The sequence below is a fragment of the Pteropus alecto genome, unplaced genomic scaffold (assembly GCF_000325575.1).
Source record: "Pteropus alecto unplaced genomic scaffold, ASM32557v1 scaffold101, whole genome shotgun sequence".
Lineage (NCBI taxonomy): Eukaryota > Metazoa > Chordata > Mammalia > Chiroptera > Pteropodidae > Pteropus > Pteropus alecto.
The window spans coordinates 19,742,652-19,767,909 of NW_006432945.1; the positions used below are offsets into that span (position 1 = coordinate 19,742,652).

The 25,258-nt window shown below is 47.6% G+C and overlaps 2 protein-coding genes and 2 pseudogenes across 2 annotated transcripts in view; 3 read left to right on the top strand and 1 right to left on the bottom strand.

Annotated features, from left to right (window-relative positions):
• Positions 1-117: 117 nt before the first annotated feature.
• SDHC (succinate dehydrogenase complex subunit C) lies at positions 118-19,703 on the bottom strand. Its single transcript, XM_006907847.3, has 6 exons — positions 19,619-19,703; positions 14,103-14,159; positions 12,056-12,157; positions 5,656-5,717; positions 3,744-3,907; positions 118-879 (listed from the first exon to the last, which is right to left on the bottom strand). The coding sequence occupies exons 1-6, from the start codon at positions 19,636-19,638 to the stop codon at positions 775-777; spliced, it is 510 nt and encodes a 169-aa protein (XP_006907909.1). The 5' UTR covers positions 19,639-19,703; the 3' UTR covers positions 118-774.
• LOC112476546 lies at positions 13,527-13,645 on the top strand (annotated as a pseudogene).
• On the top strand, positions 14,348-15,912 carry LOC102880836 (annotated as a pseudogene).
• The window catches only part of MPZ (myelin protein zero), an 8,916-nt gene continuing 1,100 nt past the window's right edge, over positions 17,443-25,258 (top strand). Inside the window, exons 1-4 of the mRNA XM_006907947.3 lie at positions 17,443-19,297; positions 20,516-22,479; positions 24,602-24,768; positions 25,004-25,230. Coding sequence (XP_006908009.3) covers positions 22,167-22,479; positions 24,602-24,768; positions 25,004-25,230 — 707 coding nt within the window. The 5' untranslated portion in view covers positions 17,443-19,297; positions 20,516-22,166. The remainder of the gene's footprint in view (positions 19,298-20,515; positions 22,480-24,601; positions 24,769-25,003; positions 25,231-25,258) is intronic.

The following is a 25,258-nucleotide window of genomic DNA, read 5'->3' on the forward strand; positions in this document are numbered from 1 at the left end:
AGTCCCTGAACACCTTCCCAGGTGCAGAGTCCACTGTCGCCCTCTTAAGAAGGGTCTGATGGGCACGGGCTCCACCCCAGCCACCATTCTCTGGGTTGCTCTAGATTTCAAGAAGAGTCAAAGACAAAACGAGCATTTTAATTCAGTTTCAGAAAAAGATGTCACATGAATTAGGATTAGAACACATGACAATAAGAAGCTTGCTTTTCTGGAAATGCAAGGGAAAGAAATAACCCTCAATAGCATCAAAAGCTGCATCTCTTCCCCCAAAACGCCTGCTCCAAAAGCCAACTGGCCCCCGTCACCTCCCTCTGACTGGGACGGCCTAACTCCCCTCCACCCCAACCCCCTTCTTCCAGTCACACTGTGTGGGTGCTCAAGACCCCGGGCTCTGACCAGTGAACAGAACTGCCCTTTAAGCCAGCAACCCACAGGCAGTGGCACCCAAAGCCCCGCCCCCAGTCCCCACGGCAGAGGCCACAGAGCGGGCATTGTTTCCGCCATCTCAGGAACGAACCAAAAGCTGACCCTCAGCACAAATCAAGACCAGTATGGAGAGAGAGCGAAGGCACAGAGCAGGCGCACGCTGGGGCAGGAGAGGGGAGGGTCCGCCATCATTCCGTCCTCAGAAACAAGACCCACCGAGCGCGGGTCTGCAAGCACAAAAGGCCCAGACAGAGCGGGAGAACTCCGCCCCGGCTGGGGTCAGAATGGCCAATAAGGAGACGGGCCAGCGCAGTGACGTGGAGCGGCGATGCGGGAAGCTGCAGCTCCTCACATGGCTGCCAGCCCCACCGAGGTCAGCACCGTGAGAACCAGGACAGCCACACCAGACTGGTACAGCTGGGGTATCTTCAGGCCCTTCCCCAGGTCCCACATCTGTAGAAAAAAGAAAAAGAGAGAATTTCAGCCATCGCAGCCCTGGGGACCCTCAGAGCTCCTTTGCCTGTGGCCTCCTTCGCCCTTCCCAACTCCACCCACTCGCCCCTGCGACAGAAGCACCCTTGCTCTACACACAAGCGCTTCCGGACCGAACAGAAAAAACGGCCTTCATGATGACACACCAGATCAGTGTCTCCCAAGGTCACACAAACTCGCCAAACGCTTAACTGCAAGACTGCTCACACACTGCCAGTCTCCAAATCGGGGGTACAACACACACAACTTCTTCGACACGGCCACACGGTCTCTCCTCCCCCATACAGAGGACAGGCCCAGTGCTGTAGAAGAATCCTCTGGATCTAGAACTCGACTGCTCAGTTTTGTTTTGACTGTGACCCCACTAAGAAATACCTTTTTAATTAGTACCCAGTATGTACACGTTAAAAAGAGAAAACCACAGGTCCAAAATGGGGTCATTGTGCTGAAGTCCATGAATCAAGCCTACATTTAATACCCGATCTAACCGAGGTTCCAACCTCTCCCCGAAACATAATCTTAACCAGTCTGGGATTTTCTGGCCAAGCCCCAGTCAGGTGATCTGTCACGTGGGCCCTCCCCACTCCACAGAAAGAAGCGGGGAGCTGCATGATGAAAACCCTTCCTTCTCTTCTCTTCACCCAAAGAATACACGTCCTGGCTCAAAAATGATCTTTTCGTTTGCCAGTGGCTCCCTTGCCCTACTTCCCTCCTATAAAAACCTTCCATTTCTGCACAAGCCCTCCGAGCCCTCCGAGCCCTTCTGGGTGCTGGGTGGGATGCTGCCTGGTTCACGAATTACTTAATAAAGCCAATTAGCTCTTCCATTTTACTTGGCTGAATTGTGTTTTTTAACATATGTATAGCAAATGTTCATGGAACAATAGACAATATTACCCTTACTACGTGTGCTACATTCCATATGGTGTATTCTATTTACATTTCTTGTTGGTAGCAACCCACTAAATTGATTTTCTACTCACTGCGTCAAAAACCACAATGTTTAAAAATTAAATTTATTGTGGTGACATTGATTAACAAAATTATATATAGGTTTCAAAAAAAAAAAAAAACCCCACAATTTTAAAAACACTGATCTGGACTCTGGTGCCCCAGGGGGATTAACACACTGTACTCTAAGTTGCTGAGGGAGCCCCTATGTTAATGGTCCAGTCTCCAGGTTCCACACTTTCCACTCGACTGTGCCCCCCACACACATACACCCACACTCTGAATGTGAAACTGACGAAACAGTACTTCAGAGAAGTCAGAGAGAGCCCAGAAGAAAAATCAAGACGAGAAGATGTCCCACCTCAGCCCCCAAGTAGCTTCTACCCAGACCAGATTAGGGGTCAAGCAGATTCCACAGAAAGCTGTTTTGCTTGTACAGACACAGTACTTTACAAAGAACTGAGTCCCGCTGGGTGGTGGTGATGGGGGCGGTGGGGTGGGGACGTTCTCTACAATGGCAGAGACCCTAACACATCTCCAGTCCCCCACTGTGTCTTCTGGCAAGCCACTACAAGGTCAGAGGGCAAGAGCTATGCGCTGTCAGAAAACAGAGAAGACCCTGTTCCACACTCAGAGCCAGTACTTGCTAGAAAAAAAATAATAAAAGCAGATTTAAAGGCTTAAAAGAAGCTTTAACTTAGTTCTGAGGTTCTGGAAAACCTCTTGCTTCTCCTCCCCCATACAGAGACAAAAACAAGACTATGGCGAGGTGCCCCCTGTCCCTCCTGAGCTAGGAGGTGACAGAGGGAGCTGAGTACTGGTTTTCCTTACAGAGCTTTGTTGGTGGAACTTGAAATCAATAAGGGAAATGCCCTCCCTGACCCTCCCCTTCTGGGAAATAAAGTCATTTGGATCAAACTGAACTGCTGCCCCAGGGAACAGCTGACAGACACACTTAATTTAATGGGTCATTTATCTCTCACTCTTCAGATTCCATTAAACTAAGTCTATTAGACCAGATTGAAATTCAGAAAGTGCTTCTATCTAGGCTCCAATGTGGAAGTTATAAAAGGTCAAATTAAGGCGAAAGCATCCCTGTGAGAGATGGCTCGGGTGGAGAGCAATGGGAACCCAGAGCAACCAGAACCGCACTTGTCTTCCTGGGAAAGGGAGCCAAGCAGGGGGAGGGCGACACGGAACAGGACATTCTCCGTGCTGGAGGGAGGGCTGGTCTCCTTTACAAGGTGGAGGAGACACTGGTCTGAACTGACCCCAAGGTCACGTAGGAGGAAACACGACAGTCCTCAGGCTACCAAAAGATCATAAACCCAATCATTAAAATCAGGGATCCTAGGCCCCCAGTTTCTGTTAAACTTGGCCCCGTATCCTCCAACAGCTCAAAACAAAAACCGAAACAGTTACAGCAACCCAATGTCAAGATTAAAAAAGTTAGTATATTTGACTCAAGCCAAATGTGTCACTCTGGGTTGGCAGTAATCATGTTTATCTAGCCCATCACTGGACCCCCTGTGTCTAGCACAGTGCCTGGCACAATAGGAACCAATTAATTATCTGTCTGACAAACACGCCTCCTATGCGGACGTAAGACCTGGCTCCAGGGCTCTGCTTTAGAATCTCCCTTGTAAACCTGAAGTGTTCGCCATGAGAGCCCGCAGCACCTGCCAGGCCCACGCCAGGGCCCAGCCATGCCCACTGCACCGGAGTCCAGTTCAGCCCTCCCACAGAGACTCCTGAGCAAAAGCCCAGCATTACCTACTTTCAGAACAGCACTAACCTCCAGGCAGAGAAGGCGCAAACCCAGCCTCTCCACCCCCTCCCCCGGAAAATGTCCAAGCTCACGTCCCGTCACTTACCAAGTGTCGGATGCCATTCCAGGTGTGATACATGAGAGGGAAGACGAGGGCAAACTTGGCTGTGTAGATGAACGCCGGTCCCAGACACAGGGACTTCACGAGTTGCAAATGAGACTCAAAGGTCCCCGGGAGCAAAAGGGCAGACAGGCCAAAAAGAGAGACCCCTGAGGAGACAACCAAGGAAGCCCATGACAGCTGCCCAGCGGCTCCAAGTGACAGCCAGGGACATTCGGGACCATCCTTGCACCCAGTCGAGTCAACAGCACGATCCATCCACAGTCGCATTCCTCGAGACAGCTTGTCCGATGCCGCACTTTGTTTCTGATCACCCTCTCCAGCGTCAGGTACCTGCCATTCTCAAGGAATTTAACTAAGCCCCCTAGACTTTATGCCACCTGTCACTAGGAAAACTCATGAGTATTTTAATCCCTGCAGAACTTAAGCAATGGAAGGGTGTTACAAGCCATCACTTTCCATCTTTTAAAGGACTGCTTGTCAAGTTATTTTTCAATAATATTACTTTAAAGTCAAACTAGTGTCATCACACTTTTTCAGTTCAACATGCTTTTTAGATTTCTCTACGGACCACAAAACCCCTACAATTGTCGCAATTCACCAAGGCCAGCCTGTCTTGATACTAGAATGAGAATGTGAACCTTTTGGCCTCCGTGGTCTACGGGATGGACTTCCACCTGCTCAGCGTGGCAATCAGTCCTCTGGTACACGCCCCCTTGCCAGACACCACTCTCAAACCGCAGGCCCAGTCACCACACCCTGTGATCCTGGTCATCTCTCGCCCCTGCACCTGTGCAGGCGGCCTTTCTGTCTGGGAGGCCTTCCCCACCCCTTTCATGAACTTCTGACTTATCCTTCCTTCAAGGTCTCCAACTCCTGCAGCTGGTCTCTCTCTGGGATCTCTTATCTCTGTTAAAAAGTTGTCAGAGTGCATTATATTTATGTGTCTTACCCCTTACACTCCTCCGCCCTTGTGAGTAGAGGCTATTAGTATCACTACCAATGTCCAGTGCATCACAGAGATTAACTAGCAGGGAGGAGGAATGAACAGTTCTTTCTGAAATGACCACCACGAGCGAAAGGATCCACATGGGTGTATTCACTTTGCAGGCAAAGACTTTGCAAGTACCTTCTGAGTGCTAGAGGGTATGCGAGGTAAGAAAGATGCAGCCCTCACTCTTCGGAGTTTATGGTCTAATAAAAGAGACTTAGAAAAACCAACCCAACAAAATAATTACAAATTATGCAATAAAAACAATGGAAGACACAACCAGTGAATAAGAACTATGAAGGAATAGTGCTCTGAAACAGAAAATTAACAACAGAACTAGAAATAGAAGCTACTACCTCAGATATGGCGGCAAACAAAGTCCTCTTAAGCGGACAATTTTGTTGACCTCTAAAGGATGAGGAGGAGTGAACTGTGCACAGCACGGGGTGGGGGTGGACACTGCAGATCTAGGATGACACGTGCAATGGCTGTGCCAAGGAATGTGAAGACCAGTGTGGCCAGAGGAGAGCGGGCAAGGGGAGGGAGGGCAGGGATAAGTTAGGCAAGGGCCAGACCAGGCAGGCGTTTTCAGCCATGGTGGAGATCAGAATTTTAATCTCAGTGCAAAGGCAAATACAGTCATGTGACAGTAATAGGAAGATTCTAAGTGTGACATGATTTGACTTATTTTCAAAAGATTCTTTATTTTTCTTGCTGTGTGTGAAAAATAGATCGGAGGAAAGCCACAAGAATGCAAAGATCACAGCTGCTGGGACCGACGTCACTGCAGGCCCAATGACCCAACTCTCCCTTCCATTTGGTCCAGTGCACATCGCCTTCTAAGATGTTGTGTGTGTGTGTGTGTGTCGCCTGTGTGTACCTGTACATAAAAACACACATACATACCTGCACTCAAGGCAACACCAGTGCCCCGGTGACAAATGGACATCGCCATGGGAAGAGACCAACTGCAAAGAAACACACAAAGGCAATTTAAAAAAGGAAAAGATGACACCGCAGTCGAGAGCAGCCCACTTTGGCAAAGAGAATTAAACCACTTTGGAAACAGGCACTATTTAAATAAACAAACGGCTTTCGCGTTCCTGTTTCCACTTCCTAGTTTTGAAAACAAGAAAACTGATTTATTTAAGAAGCCTCCCTCCCCTTTACCAGACTGTACCACTGAGAGAGCTGAATAGAGGAACTGATTATAATTCAAACTCTTCTCATAAGTAGAAACAAATGGGTCAAAGACACCAGTTAAAGGTGAATAGAATTGGAAAATAATCACGAGAATACATTCCCCTGGGTCCTTCTGTTTCCCCAGCCATACAACTGAAACAGGAGAAAACCTAAATGAGTTTATCCATCGTTTCACATAACACATGGTCGTCCTCCAACCCTCTTTTTATCTTGTTGTTGTCTTTAGTCGACACTCAATTACAGGTGGTGCAACGTAGTGATCAGACATTTTTATAACCTACTAAGTGATCACCCTGATTAGTCTAGTACCCACCTGGCACCATACATAGTTATGACAATATTACTATGTTCCCTGTGCCGTACATATTTTATATCCCCGTGACTATTTTTATAACTGGCAGTTCATACTTCTCAACCCCTTCACCTTTCTCTCCCACCCCGCAACCCTCTCTACCATCTGGCGCCCATCAGTTTGTTCTCTCTGTACCCATGAAACTCTCTCTTATTATACACCCCAAACTATCCAAATTGAGCATACCATTCATTCCTTAACAAATCACCTATTCCAAATTTTTAAACCAAATTTTGCTGGATTCGGTATATGTTTCTTAATCCACAGCAGTTTTGAAATGACTTGTCATCAAACCACCTTCTAAATCATGCTCTGAACAGCCAATTTGCCAAAGCGTTTCCACGGGACAGCCAACACAGCTGACCTGGATGCAGTTCTCAAGCTCAAGGGGGTTGGTCAGTGAGACGGGAAGAACAGGAGTCTTTCCATCCTGGAAAGTCAGCTTAGACAAGGAAGGCTGAGCATAACTGGACCACAGTCAACACTCAACGGAAGCAACTCAAGTGGTTAAAAAAATCCCCAGAAGATAGTCTAACTATGTAATGAAAACAGTCACAGGAAGAAAGGAGTAATATCCAAAGAAACCAACTCTGATTAATTCAGATTTAAGAGGATAAATATAAAAGGCAGAAGAGGAGACACATAACAAAGGACAAGCAGAGAACAATGGCATAATTTGATTAGAGAAGTCGGGAGACTAAAACCCAGAATGAGCTGAGGCTTGCAAAAAATGTCAAAGACAACAAAAAGGAGCTTTTAAGATTGTACTCAGAGAAAGAAAGCCTAGCTGGGATGGATGGTTTTATGTTAACAGATGACAGAGTACAAAGCAGACTGCTCAACTGTTTTATCTGTCAAAGAGAATGATTACCAGACTGAAAAGAACAGAAATAATACTGATTTGAGAAGTGGGGAAAAAAGAGGTGGGGAAACTGGAAGACATCGCTTAGCATTCCGAGTGCACGGAGGGCTCCCAGCCAGACGGGTTAAGTCCTGTGACCAAAGGAGCAAACAACAAGCACACATACTGCCTGGGGACCTTTCGGAAACCCTGACGTGGAAATAGAGTGATGAGAGAAAGCGCTCACGTCGAATGTTACCCTAATTTTCAAAAAACGGTTCAAACCCTGCCTCGTTAGCCTAGTGCTGCGTAGATGAGGGAGATTTCATCTTCCAAATAACCACAGTATCATTTCCAGTCCCACATGACTTCCAGAATCTTGTCACTCCTCAACAGGCAAGCACATAGTCCCCTGAACCTGGGTGGGACTTCATGACAGACTGCCTCGAAAGCCAGAATGCAGCAGAACTGACGCTGCCTGACCTCCAAATCACTGTCCCTCTCTCTTTCCTCCCAAGCAGCCTGTGCAAAGAGATAATGTAGACAGGCCCACGTGGACAGAAGACGAGGGCCCCTCTACCAGCCAGACGCAACCCAAGACAGGTGACCAATCGGATCTTTGGATCTTTGGAGTAATTCAGCCCCAGGCTTTGTGCTTCCTGGCCGCATAATTCTACTTTACGAGGTACTAAAAAGGTCCATTCATAAGACAGAAAGTTGTATGGGGGCCACCAGGGGCTGGGGACAGAGGGAACTGGGAATTACTATTTAATGGGTGAGCTTCGGTTTTGAAAGATGACAAAGTTCTGGAGATGGAGAGTAGTGATGGGTACGCGACGATCTGAATGGACTTAATGCCACTCAACTGCACTTAAAAATGGCGAAAATGGCAGATTTTATGTTACGTATGTTTTACCACATACACGCAAAAAAGTTACCCTCCCTGCAGCAGTAAGTTACAGAAAGGCCACAGTCACGGTGAACACGCAGCAGCAGCATAAACCAGGACTTCCAAGATTTCGTGGCGGTGGCACCAGCCTTCCCTTTAGAACAGTCAAGGCAGCATTTGGAGATCAGTTTCAAACCCGGTCCCCATCACAACAAATCTGCGTTCCCCAGCACTAATGTAATAAACTCATTCACACTTCATTCATCAATCGATAGATGAAATTTAAAAAATTTTTTAAAAAGTAAACATGACCCTATTTAAAAATGAGCATAGAACTTGAATATACATATTTTTCCAAAGATATATAAATGGCCAAAAAGCACATAAAAAGATATTCAAAATCAATAAATGGCTGTGAGAAAAAACTGGGCTTAGAACTATTTTATGCAGTCCAAGGGAGAACTAGAACCACTGGATAGAAGACATACATTGCGGTGAGGTCAATAATATAAGGCTCTTTCTGCTAAGAGAAATTCCCAAATTGGAAAAGGGTGACAGTGAGTTGTCACTGGAGGTGTGCAAGTATAGGCAGAAAACCATTTATGAAAATATTGCAGAGGAAATTCACTCATTTGGTAGGTACAATCAATGGTGGCTTTTAAACATTTTTTTTTTTGAGCAGCACCCTTTCTTTAAATGCAAAAACCCCATATGTAAAACAGATCAGCCAGATCAGCGTAAAGCTGCTTTCACTGCCCTGGGCTGGGCCTACAGGGCAATCTGCAGCTGGCCAGGCCCACACCACCATCCGCAGAAGCTCAGCAGGTTACCCAAAGTCCCAAGCCATACTCTTAAAACCAATGAGACTGATGATCACATTAACATTTAAGAACCCTTCCAATGCTTAAGAGTTTAAAACTGTTTTCTAACAACCTTTTGAAAGACTCTTGTTCTCCTGATACTTAATCCCTATGTAAACTTTTGCTTGTATAAATCGACTCAATTTATTGAGAAAAGGTGCTTCAGAAACTGCTAACTTAACCATTATTTCCATGCCTCCTCCAAAAAGCTCTAAAAGTTAGTCATAGAAAATATGATTCCAGATATCTCAGACATCTTCCCAGACATGTCACCTTGGCAACAGCCCCATTTTCCCTGCCATTTCTTTTTTTTCCACGATTATGTCTAGAGTTTCAAAACTGTAAGAATAAACAGGCAGTGAAAGGCTCACCTCACCAGCGTGCTACCATTTGTTCTATGGCCTGTGAAAAAAGGCCAGGACTTTAAACGTAGAGTCAGGATACCCTGAAAAGTTCTTCATCGTTCTAATGCTACCCCAAATCTTGTATCTCTTAAGAAAAAGTAGCAAGGATTGAGATCACTTAGAATCCTTCTGTTTTAGTAGAATGCCCAGTTTCTGCGATCAGAATTATTTCTGGAATCTAGCTCAGAAAAAAACTGAAGGGTTGTGGTATTTGTGGAGGTGGTTAAAAAATGGCCAGCCTCCCTAGCAGGAACCCAAGAGGGTAGCAGAGCTCAAGATGCTTCACTGGGTCACTAAAAAGAAGCAGATCTATGGGGTGTTTGGCAGAAGACACCAGCATAACAGCTATCAATGCTACTTCTGAGGACAACAGATAACAGGTGAACGCATACGTGTGTGCCCGTGTGTGTCTGCGTACACGCACATCCAAGCTCCTCCTACTGAAAGGGCTTCTAGAAGCAATGACATACTGCGGCAGTGAGCACATTCAGCACCCAGACCTTGATTTCACAGGAGCCATCTTGAAGAACTCCCACAAGCCGAGTCTGCGACAACCCGAAGATGAGAAGAGATGAGGGTTATACAGTGTAACCCTTTGGACAAAATAATAAAAAATCTATTTACCTCCACCTCTCTTTCTGGTTCCGGTTTCTGACACAGAGCTCCTAAACCCCTTCTCATCTCTGGAGTGATAAGGGTGCTAGGAGCATTTTTTGTTCTCATATTCAGTCTTTGACCCTGGTTCCTGACACACAGTTCCTAAATCCACAGGAACTGCCAGGGTGGTAAGAGTGTCCTTTGATCTAATGAAGTGACGCTGGATGGGAGCTGGCCATCAGAAAAACCAAATCATGATTAGAATCTTAGAACTTTCAGCCCCACCGACTTCCTTCCAGGGATGGGAGAGGGTCTAATAATCAATCGTGCCCATGTGATGAAGCCTCCATAAGAGTCCCTCAAGTACAGGGTCCCGAGTGCTTCCAGGTTGGTAAACATCCACGTGCCAAGAGGACGGTGCACGCCATCGCCATCCGAAGTGAGGGGCAGTCTTGTGGAACCGAGCTCTTCACCTGTGGGGTCTGCGCTACTTTCTAGTTACTGTCAGAACCAAACTGAAGGGAACCAGTGGTGTCTGGAGTTGGAAATTGGTTGGTGTGAGAAAAACCCCCACACGTCTGGTGTCAGAAGTACGGAGAGAGGAAACCCTGAGTTGGTATCATGAGTAGAGAAGAAATAAGTTTTTTCCTTTTAAGAATCCTTGAGTTTGTACGGATAAAGGAAGCTTCATCGTACTGTAAGAAATAAATCTGGAGAGTATGATGGAATTAGGAAAATCACAACTTGGCAACAATCACAGTAACAGCTGTTTCAGGCAAGCACCACCAATAGATGCTGCTGGGTAAGTGTGATGAGAAATAGAATATTTATAGTCTCAGAGCACCTCCCCACACAGTCGGTATTGATAAACACCATCCCAGCAGACACATCTTAACCTGTGATAAAGTTTTACACCAGCAGTAACAAGATAAATCGTCATGCCCCCCCAGACCCAACTCCATGAAGAGAGCACAGCATCACTTCAGGGGGGATCCTGTCGAAAATGCCTAAACCACAAGGGAACATAAGACAAACCCAAACTGAGCAACGTTCCAAAGATGTCCAGGTCATAAAAGAGAGAGAAAGGCTAAAAAGCTGTTCCATCCTGAAGGAGACAAGAGACACCACTAAATGCAACACTTGATCCTGGGGGGTCTTGGACTTGTCAAGGACATTATTGGGACAGCTGGCAAAATCTGAGTGGGATCTGAGGATGAGAAGGTAACATTGGATCAATGTTAATTTATTGACTGTGACAGCTATACTAAGGCAAGTCCTTCAATTTAGGAAACACACACTCGAGTATGAAGAGATTGTGGTGGGAAAGATAACGACCGTCCTAAAGATGAGCGCATTTTAATCCCGGGAGCCTGGGAGTTTCTACCTCACTGGGGAAGGAGAGTCAAGACTGCAGACGAAGGGGAGGTTGCTAACAACTGTATCTTAAGATAAGGGGACCACCCTGGGTTATCTGGATGGGTCCAATGTAATTACAAGGGCCCTTCAAAGTGGAAGAGGCTGGCAGAAGAGGAGAGTCAGAAAAGAAATGTGACAATGGGTCAAAGCGATGCATTGGAGACGAACTTGAGCCATCACTGCTGTTTCTGAAGATGGAGGAAGGAGGCCACCCGCCAAGGAATTCAGAGCAGCCTCTCGAAGCGGGCAAAGACAAGGATGCGGACTCTCCACTAGCGCCCCCAGGAGAGAACGCAGCCCAGTGAGACCGTGTCAGACTATCGACCCACAGGACTGGGAGATGATAAACGTGTGGTTTTAAGCCGCAAGTGTGTGAAAACTTGTCACAGACACAGCAGAAAGCTAACTCGGGAGCAACAGGCCTCATCACTTCTAACCCGTTCTTAAGTTATTCTGACATGGTAACAAGTTGGGAATCTGCATGAACGTGTACAGAAGCTCTGTGCACTATTCTGCAGCATTTGTGCAAATCTGAAATTGTTTCAAAATAATGTTTTAAAATTAACAGCATTTTGACTTACCAGAATTTTCCCAATGGTAGCTTTGAAGATTACCCTTCTAAGGCCGGAAGACAGAATTTAGTCTCACACAAGGGAGCCTGAGGCAAATGACCAGGGAGGCTACGGGCCAATCTTCAGGCCTCTCAGCCACCACTCCTAGGTTCCCTGGTCCCAGAGCCCTTACCTGTAGATGGTGATATGAGGAGACAAAGGGCGGTTTGAATCAGTGTTCTTATTCCAGAACTTCTCCATCTCTTCCTTGGCTGTGGTTCCCAGAGGAACGGCACTAAAATAAACCAGAAGGTTTTACAGTCATTAAAAGTAAACTTGTTTTTATACAACAAAAAGTTAAAATAAGAAAATGTAAGCTGGGCTGGATGAACACGCTGTATAAGGGAAACATGTTCACCACGCTCCTCGGCTTTCTGCTCAGTCTGACTCAGCTATTTATAACCTCAATCAACAAATGAGGTCACAGCAGAGGGTAACTCTTCCTTCCAATCCCCCAAGCACAGGCCCACCAACGGAAGCTCAACTTCTCTCCTAGTGGGCATTAGTGCAAGTACAATGTCTCAAAACCATTTCCATGAGTGGATTCCCCTTTTCACAGGCCCTGCATGCTACCTCATACCTTACCACCTGCTCTCGTCTGGCTCATCAAGACTCTCTTTCAGGTTCTCAAAAATCAAGAACTGGATTCAGCTCAGTACCTCTGAATAGTTTCTTGGTTTCTCTTGTCACTGGACTAGGTTGAATTTATATGTACCCCCCAAAAACATCTCTCTCCACAGATTACTTATTAATTCCAAGAGGAAAAAAACTAACTTCGTAATGGAAAAAAAAAAAAAAAAACTAGCAGACATTTCCTTCTTGAGATGATCAAAGTTAAAATCATTGATAATGGGACAAATGGCATCATATGTCCCTCACACAATGTACATGAGTGTACGCCATTCACATATTACTCCTGCCAAAAATGGATGACCTGAATCTAATCACTGGCAAACAATCGGACAAACCCAACTCGAGAGACACTCTACAAAACACCTGGCCAGTATTCTCCAAAAATATCAATGTCATAAAAGATGAACAAAGGTCAAGACACAGTTCCAGGTTGAAGGACACTAAAGAAATATGACAACTAAATGCAATATGTGAGCCTAGTCAAATGCTGGATGGGGAACAGGCAGACCTTATTTCTATAAAGTACATTATCTGGGACACATAGGAAATCTGAAAATTGCCTATATATCAGATAAAAGAATATCGATGTTAAATTTCCTGACTTTGATAACTGCATTTGCATAATTATACTGTTTTATAAGATAATGTTCTTGTTCTTAGGAGTATTTATTTAGAAGTAAAGTGTCATGATGTCTGCAACTTAATCTCAAAGAATTCAAAGAAAATAATAACAGTGATTAATATATATCACGCTGAGCCACATTAAATTGTCAGTATTAGACCAGTTTAGACCTACCAAAAAAACCAATTTCATATGGTACAATCTAAAATATATAGAGTGATAAGTAAACGAAGTAAAATATTAATTGATGAATCTAGGTGAAAGGTGTACAGAACTTCATTGTATCGTTCTTCCGACTTTCCTGAAAATATAAATATTTCCAAAATGAAAAGTTTAAAAAAATAACAGAGTCTACGGCCATGCCACCGTGAACACACCCGATCCCATCTCATCTCGGAAGCTAAGCAGGGTCGGGCCTGGTTAGTACCTGGATGGGAGACCACCTAGGAAGACCCGGTGCTATGGGCTTAAAAAAAAAAATAACACAGAGGCAATTGTTGAAGTCAACAGACTAGAAATGACTATGGCAGGAAGGAATATAATTAAAGACTAATTCCTAAGAGCTGCCCCAAATTAAAGGCTACAAGAAAAAAAGCATTAAAGGAAGAAAGACTAAACAGATAAAAAAGAAGAAAATTAGACCTCAAGAAAGGAATCAAGAACTGGAGTAAATCAATGAAGTAAAATAAATATAGCAGAGAAGCTGAGAGTGAGGAGAAATTAAAAAAAGAGCAAAGAAATATTCTTTCTCTTTCTTCTTCCACTACCAGATAAGAAAAAGAGTGACCGCAATTATTCTCTTTTCAGCCAAACGTCTACAACTACTCGCTTTCATGCACAGCCCCAAAATCTAAGCCAACAACCTACTGCTTTTCCCTGGGGAAAACAAATGTTAATAATTATCTCCCCAGATTTAGAGACTTACTTCCTGATAGAGAGCCGAGGACTAAGGTGGGCACGCAGGCAATGACGGCCAACATGTCTGCAAAACAAGAGAATCAAGAGTCAGTATACATTTAGACACCAGTTCTCTATTTTTGCACTGTATTAGACTTGGGGGCAAGGGATTTAGAATAGGATGGAAACAATGACACTTCTCTTAAGGCTATTTTCTAGTTGGAAAGCCACATCTTTAAATAACTTGAGGATAATCACAAATACTACCTACAAATGCAAAATAAGGTTTTGGCTGAACACAAGTAATACACGGTAAGAACAGTCAGAGTGGGCCTACGGGCGGCACCAGCCCCACGAGAACACGCAGCTCGCCAAGGGCCTCCTGCACTCTCCCCAGAGGAGGAGGGGACGAAGCATCAGAGGGCGCGCCTGGTGCAGAGCCCCAGTTCCTACTTCGTGGATGTGAAACGCCCAGGAGGCTACAAAACTGCCACCGGCTTCGGCCATGACAAATGGCCGTTTTCCGTGTTGGGGGCTCCACTGTCCCCTGCCAGCCCACAGGCGGAAAAGCAAGGCTCACGGAAGGATACGCCTTCAGAAGGAAGTGGCACTAAAAGTGCCCTAAGTCAAGATGAGTGAGGAATCATCCAATAAACACATTCTGGATTTAAAAAAAAAACTCAGAGTCAGTAATGTTCAACAGAGAAATAAAGTGACTTTTTAAAGCCAGTCCTCAAAGGAGGCGATGATTAAAAGATATGAGTTAAAGAAAAAGAAAAACAAACAAACAAAACAAAACAGAAAATGCCACTGGCAACTCCAAGTGTACAGCGTGGCTTCAGCAGACACCTGCTGCAAATGGAGGATTCAAAGGTTGAAGAACAGGGGTCTGTGAAGGGGGGTCCTAAATATTAAGCTCCCACCTTAGGAAGGACCATCAAGTTCCAGACGACCGGGATGAACTTCAAATAAAACATCTCTCATATAATAGTGCAAGAAATCGGGGACTGCAAAGAGTTCTCTACTACCCGCAGTCTTGAAAGGTACTTGAAGAGGACACACAAGTCTTCTACTGAAAAGTTGCTATTTTTGAGATGTATACACCAGTACCAGAGCTGCTTTTCAAGTCTAAAACTCAGATGTGCCCAGACATTCTATCTGAAGAGAATTTAACTGACCTGGCGCTTGCCCAGTATTATGACATACACCCCTTACTCACATTGAGATATCAATCTTCCCAAAAGTATTTAAGAAAGTAATCAGAGTGAAGCTCTGGGACTGAAAGTTCAAATGCACGGATTCTACAAAAGGCTACTGTGTTTTCACCGTGCATGAGGCCCCACAGGGACGCAGAGTCTCACTAAGACCCACGATCGTGATGTCCCTCATGCCACGGACATTCGATGCGTAAGCACTGCAAGAACCTGTGCTTTACAGTAGGGCACTAGAAGGGTCCACAATCTGAAGGCGAATCATCTGACCAACACTTCCATCAGCTCTTCCCTTTCTAGCCTGGGAGGCGAGAGGTGAACATAGACATTGTGTACCCCAGGCTCCCAGAAAGAGAGAAGTGGGAGCAGACCTCTCTAAACCAATTGGAGGGACTGTGACTCTGAAGTTGCAGGCGCGCACTCCCCACGCCCAGCTCGGTCCTGACACTCGGCTCCCCAGCGGGCCGGGAGTCCAGAGATGTGGGCTGGAATCTACAGCACTCTGTCTGTCTCGTGCCATTGTTTCCCAGGCAAACACCAACGTAAACGTTCCACAAGGCCCCAACGGAAACCAGCTGCGCAGACGCCAGAAGCTTATTAGAAATACAACAAAAGTCAGTATCTAAACTTTCCTTTGACTCAAAAAAAAAAAAAAAAAAAGTCAGTATCTCTCTTTGCCTTTCATGTGAAACCAGGAACTCTGAAGATCTCTTTTCCCACCCAGGAAAAGAACGTTATATGTTATAGCTAGAAAATAGCACTTTGTCTTATTTTTAACAAGCCAGAACTTGCAATTTCTGGCGAGTGCTGTCCCCTTCTAAATGCATTACGCACGTCTCCTCAGCAATGCAATCCCTGCTCACACTGTTCCTGAAACTCTTCTCTGGACCGGGGCAACAACGGTAACGTCCACAGAACAGCAAAGTCACAAGGCCAGATGAGTTCTAGATCCGCAGAAGCCGCAGCCATGCGACTCAGTGAGTCCCAAGCTTCAGCGAGGTCGGTCTTACCCACCTTACTGTTTGCTGAGAAGGTTACATGAAAACATGTACAGGAAAGCATTCTCTAAACTGCAACAGACCACATATATGTGTAAGATATTAATATTTCATTGGTCACCCTAAAGTCTTTAATTCGCATCACATTGTTTTGAAAACCCTCAGTGGTGATAAAAAATATTCACCTGCTCAAATGGGTTTGACTTTTGGAGGAAAAAAAAGTTATGCGAAGCCAAGTCTATGTGATCGAACTGAATAAAACTATTTGGGGTGCAAAATAAGATGTGACCATAACATGGAGTTTCTCTTATACGACCTCTACGCTTCATCCGACGGTATGCCAAAAAGTTTCATAAACGTCTGGGATAACAGCAACACTAAAATAGATGCTAGGCGTGAAGGACGTGGTGAGGAACAATCGTTTCTATTAGAAAGTTCTGATTAATGGTTGTTAGCTCCCAACTCACTCCCCAGCTACAACATAAGTCAACCTCGGTTTCTTCTTTTCTTCCCATACATGCAAGGCATTTCCCGACGCTACCAAGAGCATCTAGAAACTCCAGTCTTGTTTTAGTCCACCTTCTCTGCATTTCCCACTAGGAGTCGTCACAGGAGTTCCTGAACTCATCCCCCAGGCACCAAGCTCCTCTCTTCCCCATCATTCAATATAACTAGAGCTAACTTACTAAAAATTAAAGTTGATTTCATTTCGCTTCTGCCTAAAAGCCTTTGACCATTCCCATTGCTTATAGTTTAAGGTTCATACCACGGCCACACAAGGCCCTTCTCCACACAGCCCAACCTAACTTTCTGGGCCTGTTTCCCAACAATTCCTCTCAGCCCCCACACTCCAGCACACTGGGTGCTACACTACACCCAGACAGCACAGGCCACTCGTGACCACGTGCCTCTGCGCATGCTGCTGACAGCCTGATAGTCCCGTCCTTCGACATCCAACGTCTCCTGGACGGCGTCACCAGTTCTTGCTGCGCCTGCCAGGATCCCACATCACTTGTTCATGTCTCTGTATCAACATTTACTATGCTGCTTAATAGTTAATCTATTTATCTCCTCTGCTAGACTTTGACTCAAGGATAGGACTGGAATACTTTGCATCGAAAGCACCTATAATAATGTCTGACACATAGAAGAGGCTCAAAAAAATGGTCTGTGAATGAATATGCTTATTTTAAAAAGCAGTCTTATGAATTTAGAGTTGAAACTTATTTTTGGAGGTGTTTCACATATAACATTTAATATGATGAGCAATGTCCAGAGATTAATGACTCTTAGCAACTTTGTGCTTAAGCAGCATGAACACTGTCAGGTAGTAACCTAGCCGTTCTTGGCTTAGTTCTTTATCTCTGTCTTGGCCAGTCGTCCCGAGAAGTTTGCGTTACTCAGCTTATTTGTCGCTGGCTATTCCGTGAACTCTTTAGGGAGTAAAAACACAGAGGACTATTCAAGAGCCCTGACGTACAGTACTGTGATAACTAATAATTTTTAGTTAGCCAAGTATTAAAAATGTTTAACCAATATTTCTCTTAAGTGGGCCTGTGTTCATTCACAAATGAGGAATCCACAATCATAGAATCAATAACCTTGTCTTGTTCAAAATAAATGGAATTAGTGACACTATGAGAACCAGCTCCTAGAAACCAGCTCCTAGAATTTCGTAGAAGGTAATTTCCTTTGAGGGTAAATCAGCACGTGAAAAACAGTTCCAAGACCCTCAGTGAAATGAATCAGACCTGGCAATCCATCAGGAAACAAAATTTTTCAAGCCTTTCCATAAAAGCTCTTGTGAGAAACTGACAGAGCAGTACCCTTGCCACGAGAGCTTCGGATTACCACTGACGAATCCTGGTGGCGACGGTCCTACCCAACACAAAGTGATACTGTCTGAACACACTTAATGGGTATAATGATCCTCAGATTCTAAACAGTAATCCGGAAACTCTTAAAACCAACTGTTTAGAACCTATATGACCATTTCAAGCTAAATGTTAATTCCACCAAAAGCCCTTGACCACAACCCAAATAGGATAGATCAAAAAATCCAAAAGCATTCAATTATGGCCAAACTAACTGGAATAAAGGAGGCAGTTCTGGCAAGACTGGCCCATGGCACACCTTAGAAAAAAGGATGCATTTGGAAATGAGAGGCAGGGAGAAAAACGAAGGGTTAAGATAACCCATTCCTCATATCAACTCCAAAAGGAATCATTTGTCACAGGGGAAAAAAAAAACCTAAATAAAGTACTTCTATTTTTATACTGGTGACTTAAGTGGAAAGAGAAATACGAAGATATTTGGGGAAATCAGGAATTAAATCTCAACCGCATTAAAGCTAACTTTCCATAACAGTTTCCAAAAATAGGGCTGGCGCAAAACCATGCTGGGATTTGTACTAGGAGTGTGTAAAGACACTAAAATCGCTAAGCTAGAAAAGCTCTGGGCAGAGAATGAAACCTAGAGTGGACAGTTCAGAATGGAAGAAAATCTAGAGTATTCTCTGGACAGTGAATTGACACTGCAGAGAATAACCGAGACATCCACTCCTCTGCCTCCCCCCCATCCAAATAAAAAGAAACTAAAACCGAATTCCCTGGGCTGCTTCGAGACGGCAGAGCAACAGCTCAGGACGCTACTGCTAATCGCCAGCGCGGTAAGGTCCAGGCCTCCTGCACCCCGGGCCGGGGCGATAGGAACTCGGACAGTGCCCACTCGTGGCCAGCAGCTGGCGTTTGCGGGCATCAGAAGCAAAGGCAAAGTCCATTAAGTTCTCCCCCGACCAGGCCCGATCCCTAAAGATCTCGAAATGGCAGAACTTATGGTCACAGGCATACCTCGTTTTCTTGCGCCTCGCGTGTTGCGCTCCACAGATGCCTTTTTTTTTTTTTTTAAGCAAATTAAAGGCAAGACCCTCCACCAGCGAAATTACTACTAGCTTTGCTGCGACACCCGATAGCCGCTTCCTGCGGCGGTCTGAAACAACGCGCAGTAACTCTGAGGTAGGCCTGTGTTTCTTTTCTCGGAGCTTGGCCCTGGGCGCAGGGGACAGTGATCGGGGGAAGTTTCGGGTGGGGATGTAGAAGGCCAGGAGAGCCGCGCGACCCCTCGGCAGGGGGTAAGGGGGAGATAACGGGCCAGTGACCGCGAGCGCCGCGGAGCGGCGGGGGCGGGGATCCCTAGGAGTCCAGGGGTGGTCTCCACACCCACGGGCCCTCTCCCTGCCCAGGCACAGGGTACACAGCCGTCAGCAGGACGTCAGGGGCCACCACGGGTCCCCAGTGGGCCGCCAGCCCTGACTCCCGGCCCTACTCGAAAGTCACCTCAATAGGAGCGCAGCCATCTTGAGTTCCGGCCGGGACGGAAGTGACGCGTGGCCCCGCCCCTCCGGCTTCGGGGGCGGGGCCTCCGTCACGTGACAGCGGGCCTCGCTTAAAGGCTCGGGAGTCTGTTCCCCCCTGCAGAGCGCAGGCTGTGTCGCTTCTGTCCGGTCCGGTCCGGTCCGATCGTCTGCGCCCCGCCTCCCTCCGCTGACTCCTAGCGGCATGTGCCATGGTTTCGGCAGAAATGCCGCGGGCTCAAACGGTGCCGGGTACCACCCCACCCCCCCGCGTCCCTTCTTGTTTTGATTCGACCCGTGGCACAGAGCGCTTGTCAGTCTACACCCGCCCCCCCACCCCAAACCGCCCAGGCGCTGAAAACGTGTTGGTAGGCCCGCAGACACTCTGCATTCTAACGGGAAGCTTCGCCAATACGGAGACACACAACAGACCCGAGTTGGGAGTGTGGAAATGGGCCGCGGGGCACAGAAGCTCGCGGACCACCGTTCCCACAATCCTGGGGCTTGAGCTGCCGCGTGAGCCAGACGCCCACCAACCAAAGACAACGCTCCCTTGTTCGTGTTTCAGGGCGATGTGGGTGACACCCACAGCCAGAAGAACCTGGCTGGGGGTGGGGAGAACTCGCTTGGATTTATACATACGCATATGAACACTTTTGGGGAGCTCAAGCACAGCCATCACTTCCAGAGCACTTATAACTTAAGGGAGAAAACAAGCAAGTGAGAGAGGAACGGCAGTGCGGAAGCTCTGGAGTCTCTTTGGGGGCGGGGAGGGGGAGGGAGACTGCCCAGAACGACTCCCGTTCTACAGTAAAACATGTTTATTACGTTAATATTCAAATCTTCTTTATATCTAGCACTCCTGTACTATTCCTTTTAGGATTTAAATAGCACAAATTCAGTTATTCTGCACCAAGCAAAAACACTATTTTGCATCTCTATAACACAAATTGAATGCTAATCACGGAAAGCACCAAGATCGGCATGTAAGGAGATGCTGGGGAGGTCCCAGGAGCTGTGGGTTTACAGGTGAGCCTTCAGTGGTTTCGCAGCAGGAACAACAGTGACCTCTCCCTCGGATTAACCTCTAGAGCCTGTCATTGATAGAAATGAATCACACCGAAATTCCAACCAAATATTAAGTCAAGCCCCTTATCACCAGGGCTCATCCTAAAAATGAGCCGGAAGAAGAAGGAGGATCTAGCCAGTGCTTGGGGTGAGAGAAAGGAAGGGGAAGGGCATGAGGAAAACATTCCAGATGGGGCTATGAGAGGTTCTGTGAAAAGCAAAATCATTCCAGATGATCCCGAGGAGGGAAGGGCAAGAGACAGCAATCAGGAGAGCTCTGATCTGAGTGATTTTCCGGTCGGATTTGCCCTAAAATTCAGTTCTGACCACAGAGACAGACACTCCCATCTTTAACTTAAACACGACTCCAGGAAGTTCTTATGATGTAAGTTAAATCCATCTTCTTTAGTACATATTTTAAGGCCCGTCAAGTCAAAACCGGCCTCGACTTTCCTGTAGTGACTCTCTTCCTGTGATGCCCCTTCAAGTTCCTCCAAATCAAGTCAGTGTGGATGACACCAGATCTGCCTCGAATATGCCCAGTACTTCAGAGACCTGCCCTACGCACACGCACGCACGCACACAGACACTTACCTCTTTGTCTCTGCTTTTGCTGTTCCACCTGCCTAGACACCTTCACTACCCATCTCTCCTTTTCGAAATGGCACATACCCTTCAAGGTCGGTCCATAGCCAATGTTGCCTTCAAGACATGACTTTCCTCTGAATTTCATTTATTAGGTGAAATTTCTTTTTGGTTTTAATCTCTGTTACATGACTCAATTCCCCTGACGGTGCCGCTGTACGTGCCCTCCTTGGCACTCCCAGCACTTTGTTCAGCAAGCGTCATGATTCATTCTAGTTGGTTGTTGGTGAGTTTGTCCTCTGAGCCTCCCCTCTCTGCCTCTCTAAACTAGACTTTGAACTCCTTGAAGGAGAGACTTAATTTTTGTTCCGCTATTGCCCATATACCCACACTTTACATGTAGCTGACACTCAGTACAGGTTTGTTGACTTGCTCTAAATTGAAATGGGCTTAAACTGCAGTATGAGCATCACATGACAGGGAAAGCTTAGGGGATTCTTCCCTGGGCATTTTCCAATGGCGAAAAGCTTCTATGTGGGAAGAATCCCCCACGATGCAGGGAGGTGGTGGGGGCAAAAATGGCTCCCAAAGGACCTGGTCATCTCAAGAAACCCAGCCTATGGTAGTCAGGGTCACAGTGGACATTCTGTCCCCACTGTTCTCGGGGAACCTTCCTCCAGCTCACAGGGCTCTGGGGGAGCCGTCTCGGGCGAGGAGGCTGGGGAGGAACCCCTTCGCATGGCCTCAGGCTTCAGGTTCCCCTGCCCATCTACCCCTCAGAGGAGTGTGTTTGTGTCCCTCCTTCCGTCCTCCCTCACCGCCCCCCAACATTCCAGCCCAGGGCAGGGGGAGGCCAACAGACACAGAGCCCTCTGTGTATGGGGTGGTATGTGTTCCCCACCCTCCACCCGGAGGACACAATGCCCCTTCTGCTCCCTGTGCTCCCCCCTCCCCACCACCTCTCAACTGCACATGCCAGGCTGCAATTGGTTACTCGCTCAGGACAGCCCCCTCATACCAAGGCCCCAGGGGATTTTAAGCAGGTTCCAGGAACCTCCCGCTCAGCTCCTTGTCCCCCACTCTCCCAGCCCCGCAGCCGGCCTGGGCCCTTGCCTGCCCCAGCTATGGCTCCTGGGGCCCCCTCGCCCAGCCCCAGCCCAGTCCTGGCTGCGCTGCTCTTCTCTTCTGTGGGTAAGTGGGGTCGCCCCAGCCTGGAGCCCGGCTCAGGTCGTCCTCAGCTTTACCCGCGCCACCAGAGAGAGACAGAGCAGGAGCAGGAAGGCGATCTTATATTCAGAGAAAAACAGAGTTTGGAGGGGGCAGTAACGGTGTTCCGTGCAGGGAGGTGGAAGGCCATTAGCGAGCTTCCAGGAGGGGCCGACCGGACCAGGCTGGGAACCAATACCACACCCCAGGGCCGTGCCGAGGGCCTGCAGGAAGCACCGTCACTGAGGTGGGACCAGGACCAGACACCTGGGTTCTGGTCCCTGCTGGTCCCCTAGGAGTGCAAGAGGCACCTAACCTTGGTCTCCATGGAGACTCAGGTACTACGGTCTAAGGAGAGGGCCCTGGTTTGTGGCCCCAGCTTTTCAGGTTCTTCGTCTCCTGGTGCCTCAGTTTCTCTTTGTGGGTTGATTTTTATGTGGGTGAAAAGCATAAGAGGGAGGGTCTATAAGATTCTAGGGTTTTGTCTGTCTAAAGCTATCTTCCTTCACAAGTTGACCAACCCCTTCCTTGTCCCATGGCAGATGTCAGGTGAGCAAAAGAAAGTCCAAGCAGGGTTACTGGGATGGCTCCTTCCCTTCTCCAAACTGTCCTCAAGCAGCAGGCACGTGGGAGCGGGCACTTCAGAGTCTCCAAGGTGTTCTCTGTTATCAGTTTCCTGAGTCCTAGATCCCAGCCTCGACTCTTCTGGGCTGTGCTGGACTATTCTGGGTCCCCTGAGAAAGTGTTAAGGATGGGGTTTTGGAGAAGGATGTGGTGAGGGAAATGGGGGGACCTGGGAGCATAGGGAAGGGTTCTGTCCCAGCACCTGTCCGCTCACAGGATGGTTGGGCAGAACTGGGCAGCAGCTGATATCGGAGCAGGAGGCACAGAAGGTAGACCCAGGGAATAACCTTCCTCATGACACTGAGATTCCCTAGAAGCCCTAAGGCTGAGGTCCCAGCAGTGCGTCCATGGGATTGCATGCTGAGGTGGGAGATTCAGGGAGGGGGAGCGTGAGCCCCCAATATGCTCAGACAATGGGTCTCTGTTAGGCTGCTTGTTCCCCCTCTGTAGAACAAAAGGGTCTACAGTCACCCCCACCCAGGGCCAGCCCACACACATAATCTCCCTGGAATGGGCTTCCTTGTGTGGGTGAGTCTTGGGAGTGGCACTGGGCCAGAATGACCAAGAGGGGGGGGGTGGAGTGTGGAGGGTGACCCCAGAAGGCCCCTTGCAGAGTCGTCCGGCACCGGCTCCCCCTGTGTGTGGTACGAGGTCCTTCCATCCCTGACCCCCCAGTGGAGAGCAAGCTGTACGGCCGCCAGGGATTCAGCGGTGAGGACGGCTGGGCCAGGGGAGAAGACTTACCTTCTCTAGTTATCTTCATTTTTTTTTCCCTGTTTTTTTTCTGCAAGAAATTTGAGTTTGTTGTACAGTGAAATACTATGCAGATACTAAAAACAAGATCGATTTCTGTGAGTCAACATGGAAAGCTCCTCCAGATACATATATTCTCCAGCAAAAAAGAGTAGAATATAAGCGATGTGTACCAAAAAAGAAAGCTCCACAAAACAAAACGATTTCTCGTAAGCACCTGCATGTCTTGAGATTATTAAGTTCATATTGAGTTTGATTCACAGCGAAAGACCACACATTAAACTGGTACCAGTGGTTCTAGCCGGTAGGAAAGGAACTGGATGGGGAGATGTCAAGAGGCTTTAACTTTCTCTCTCTGTTGCTTGAATGGTTTAAGAGAAGAATGAGATATGTATTAGCTGTACGAGTTATAATAAATTTAAACATCGTAAAGCCTGCGTCTAAGGGATGGCTGAAGAGTTAGATATTGACTCAAAGGGGAAGTGAGGCTTGGAGACGAGGGGCAGCTTCTGGAAGCCTTCCGGAGAACTGCCCCTGCTGATTCCGCCGCCCCTGTTGAATGCGACGCGTCTCTGCTCGGCTATTCCTTAGTCGGGCGAGACGCGGGCCTCCGAATTTAGCGTTTCCGCCTGTCTCTGCCGTTGCCCGCCTCGCCCCGGCATCTGCCGGTCTGTCCTCCTCCACCGGCCCGCTGGGCCCACGCGCGGGTCTGACCCCTCTGTGCTTGCAGTGCTCTCCCCGGCCCAGGCCATCGTGGTTTACACGGACAGGGAGGTCCACGGCGCGGTGGGCTCCCGAGTGACTCTGCACTGCTCGTTCTGGTCCAGTGAGTGGGTCTCGGACGACATCTCCTTCACCTGGCGCTACCAACCCGAGGGGGGCCGCGACGCCATCTCGGTGAGTGCCTGGGGTCCTGGGGTTGGAGCGTGGATAGGGCGCTTCGGAGAACCTCACAAAAGAGAACTTGGGCCAAGGACGGAGACCCTTTCTGAGCCATGGCCCCAGCGTTGGCAGAGTGAGTGACAGTCTCTGCCACCCCGGCTAGGGCCTGTCTCCTCGGGGCCCCCTCCCCAGCACCGCCCTCTCCAGCGCAGGACCCCCATGAGCTGCGAGCCTCCCTCCTTCCTCACAGATCTTCCACTACGCCAAGGGGCAGCCCTACATCGACGAGGTGGGGACCTTCAAAGAGCGCATCCAGTGGGTAGGGGACCCTCGCTGGAAGGACGGCTCCATCGTCATACACAACCTGGACTACAGCGACAACGGCACTTTCACCTGTGACGTCAAAAACCCCCCCGACATAGTGGGCAAGACCTCTCAGGTCACGCTCTACGTCTTTGAGAAAGGTGTGAGAGGGGCGCGGGCGGGTGCGGGAGGCCGGCGGCCG

Bases quoted from the DNA above. Each gene is read 5' to 3' on its own strand.
- SDHC (XM_006907847.3), bottom strand. From the start codon at position 19,638: ATGGCTGCGCTCCTATTGAG. The intron at 3,908-5,655 runs GTATGTATGTGT...TTGTCTCCTCAG, and splicing joins TGGTGTTGCCTTGAGTGCAG to GGGTCTCTCTTTTTGGCCTG. The intron at 880-3,743 runs GTAAGTGACGGG...TTTTTTCTACAG, and splicing joins GGAATGGCATCCGACACTTG to ATGTGGGACCTGGGGAAGGG.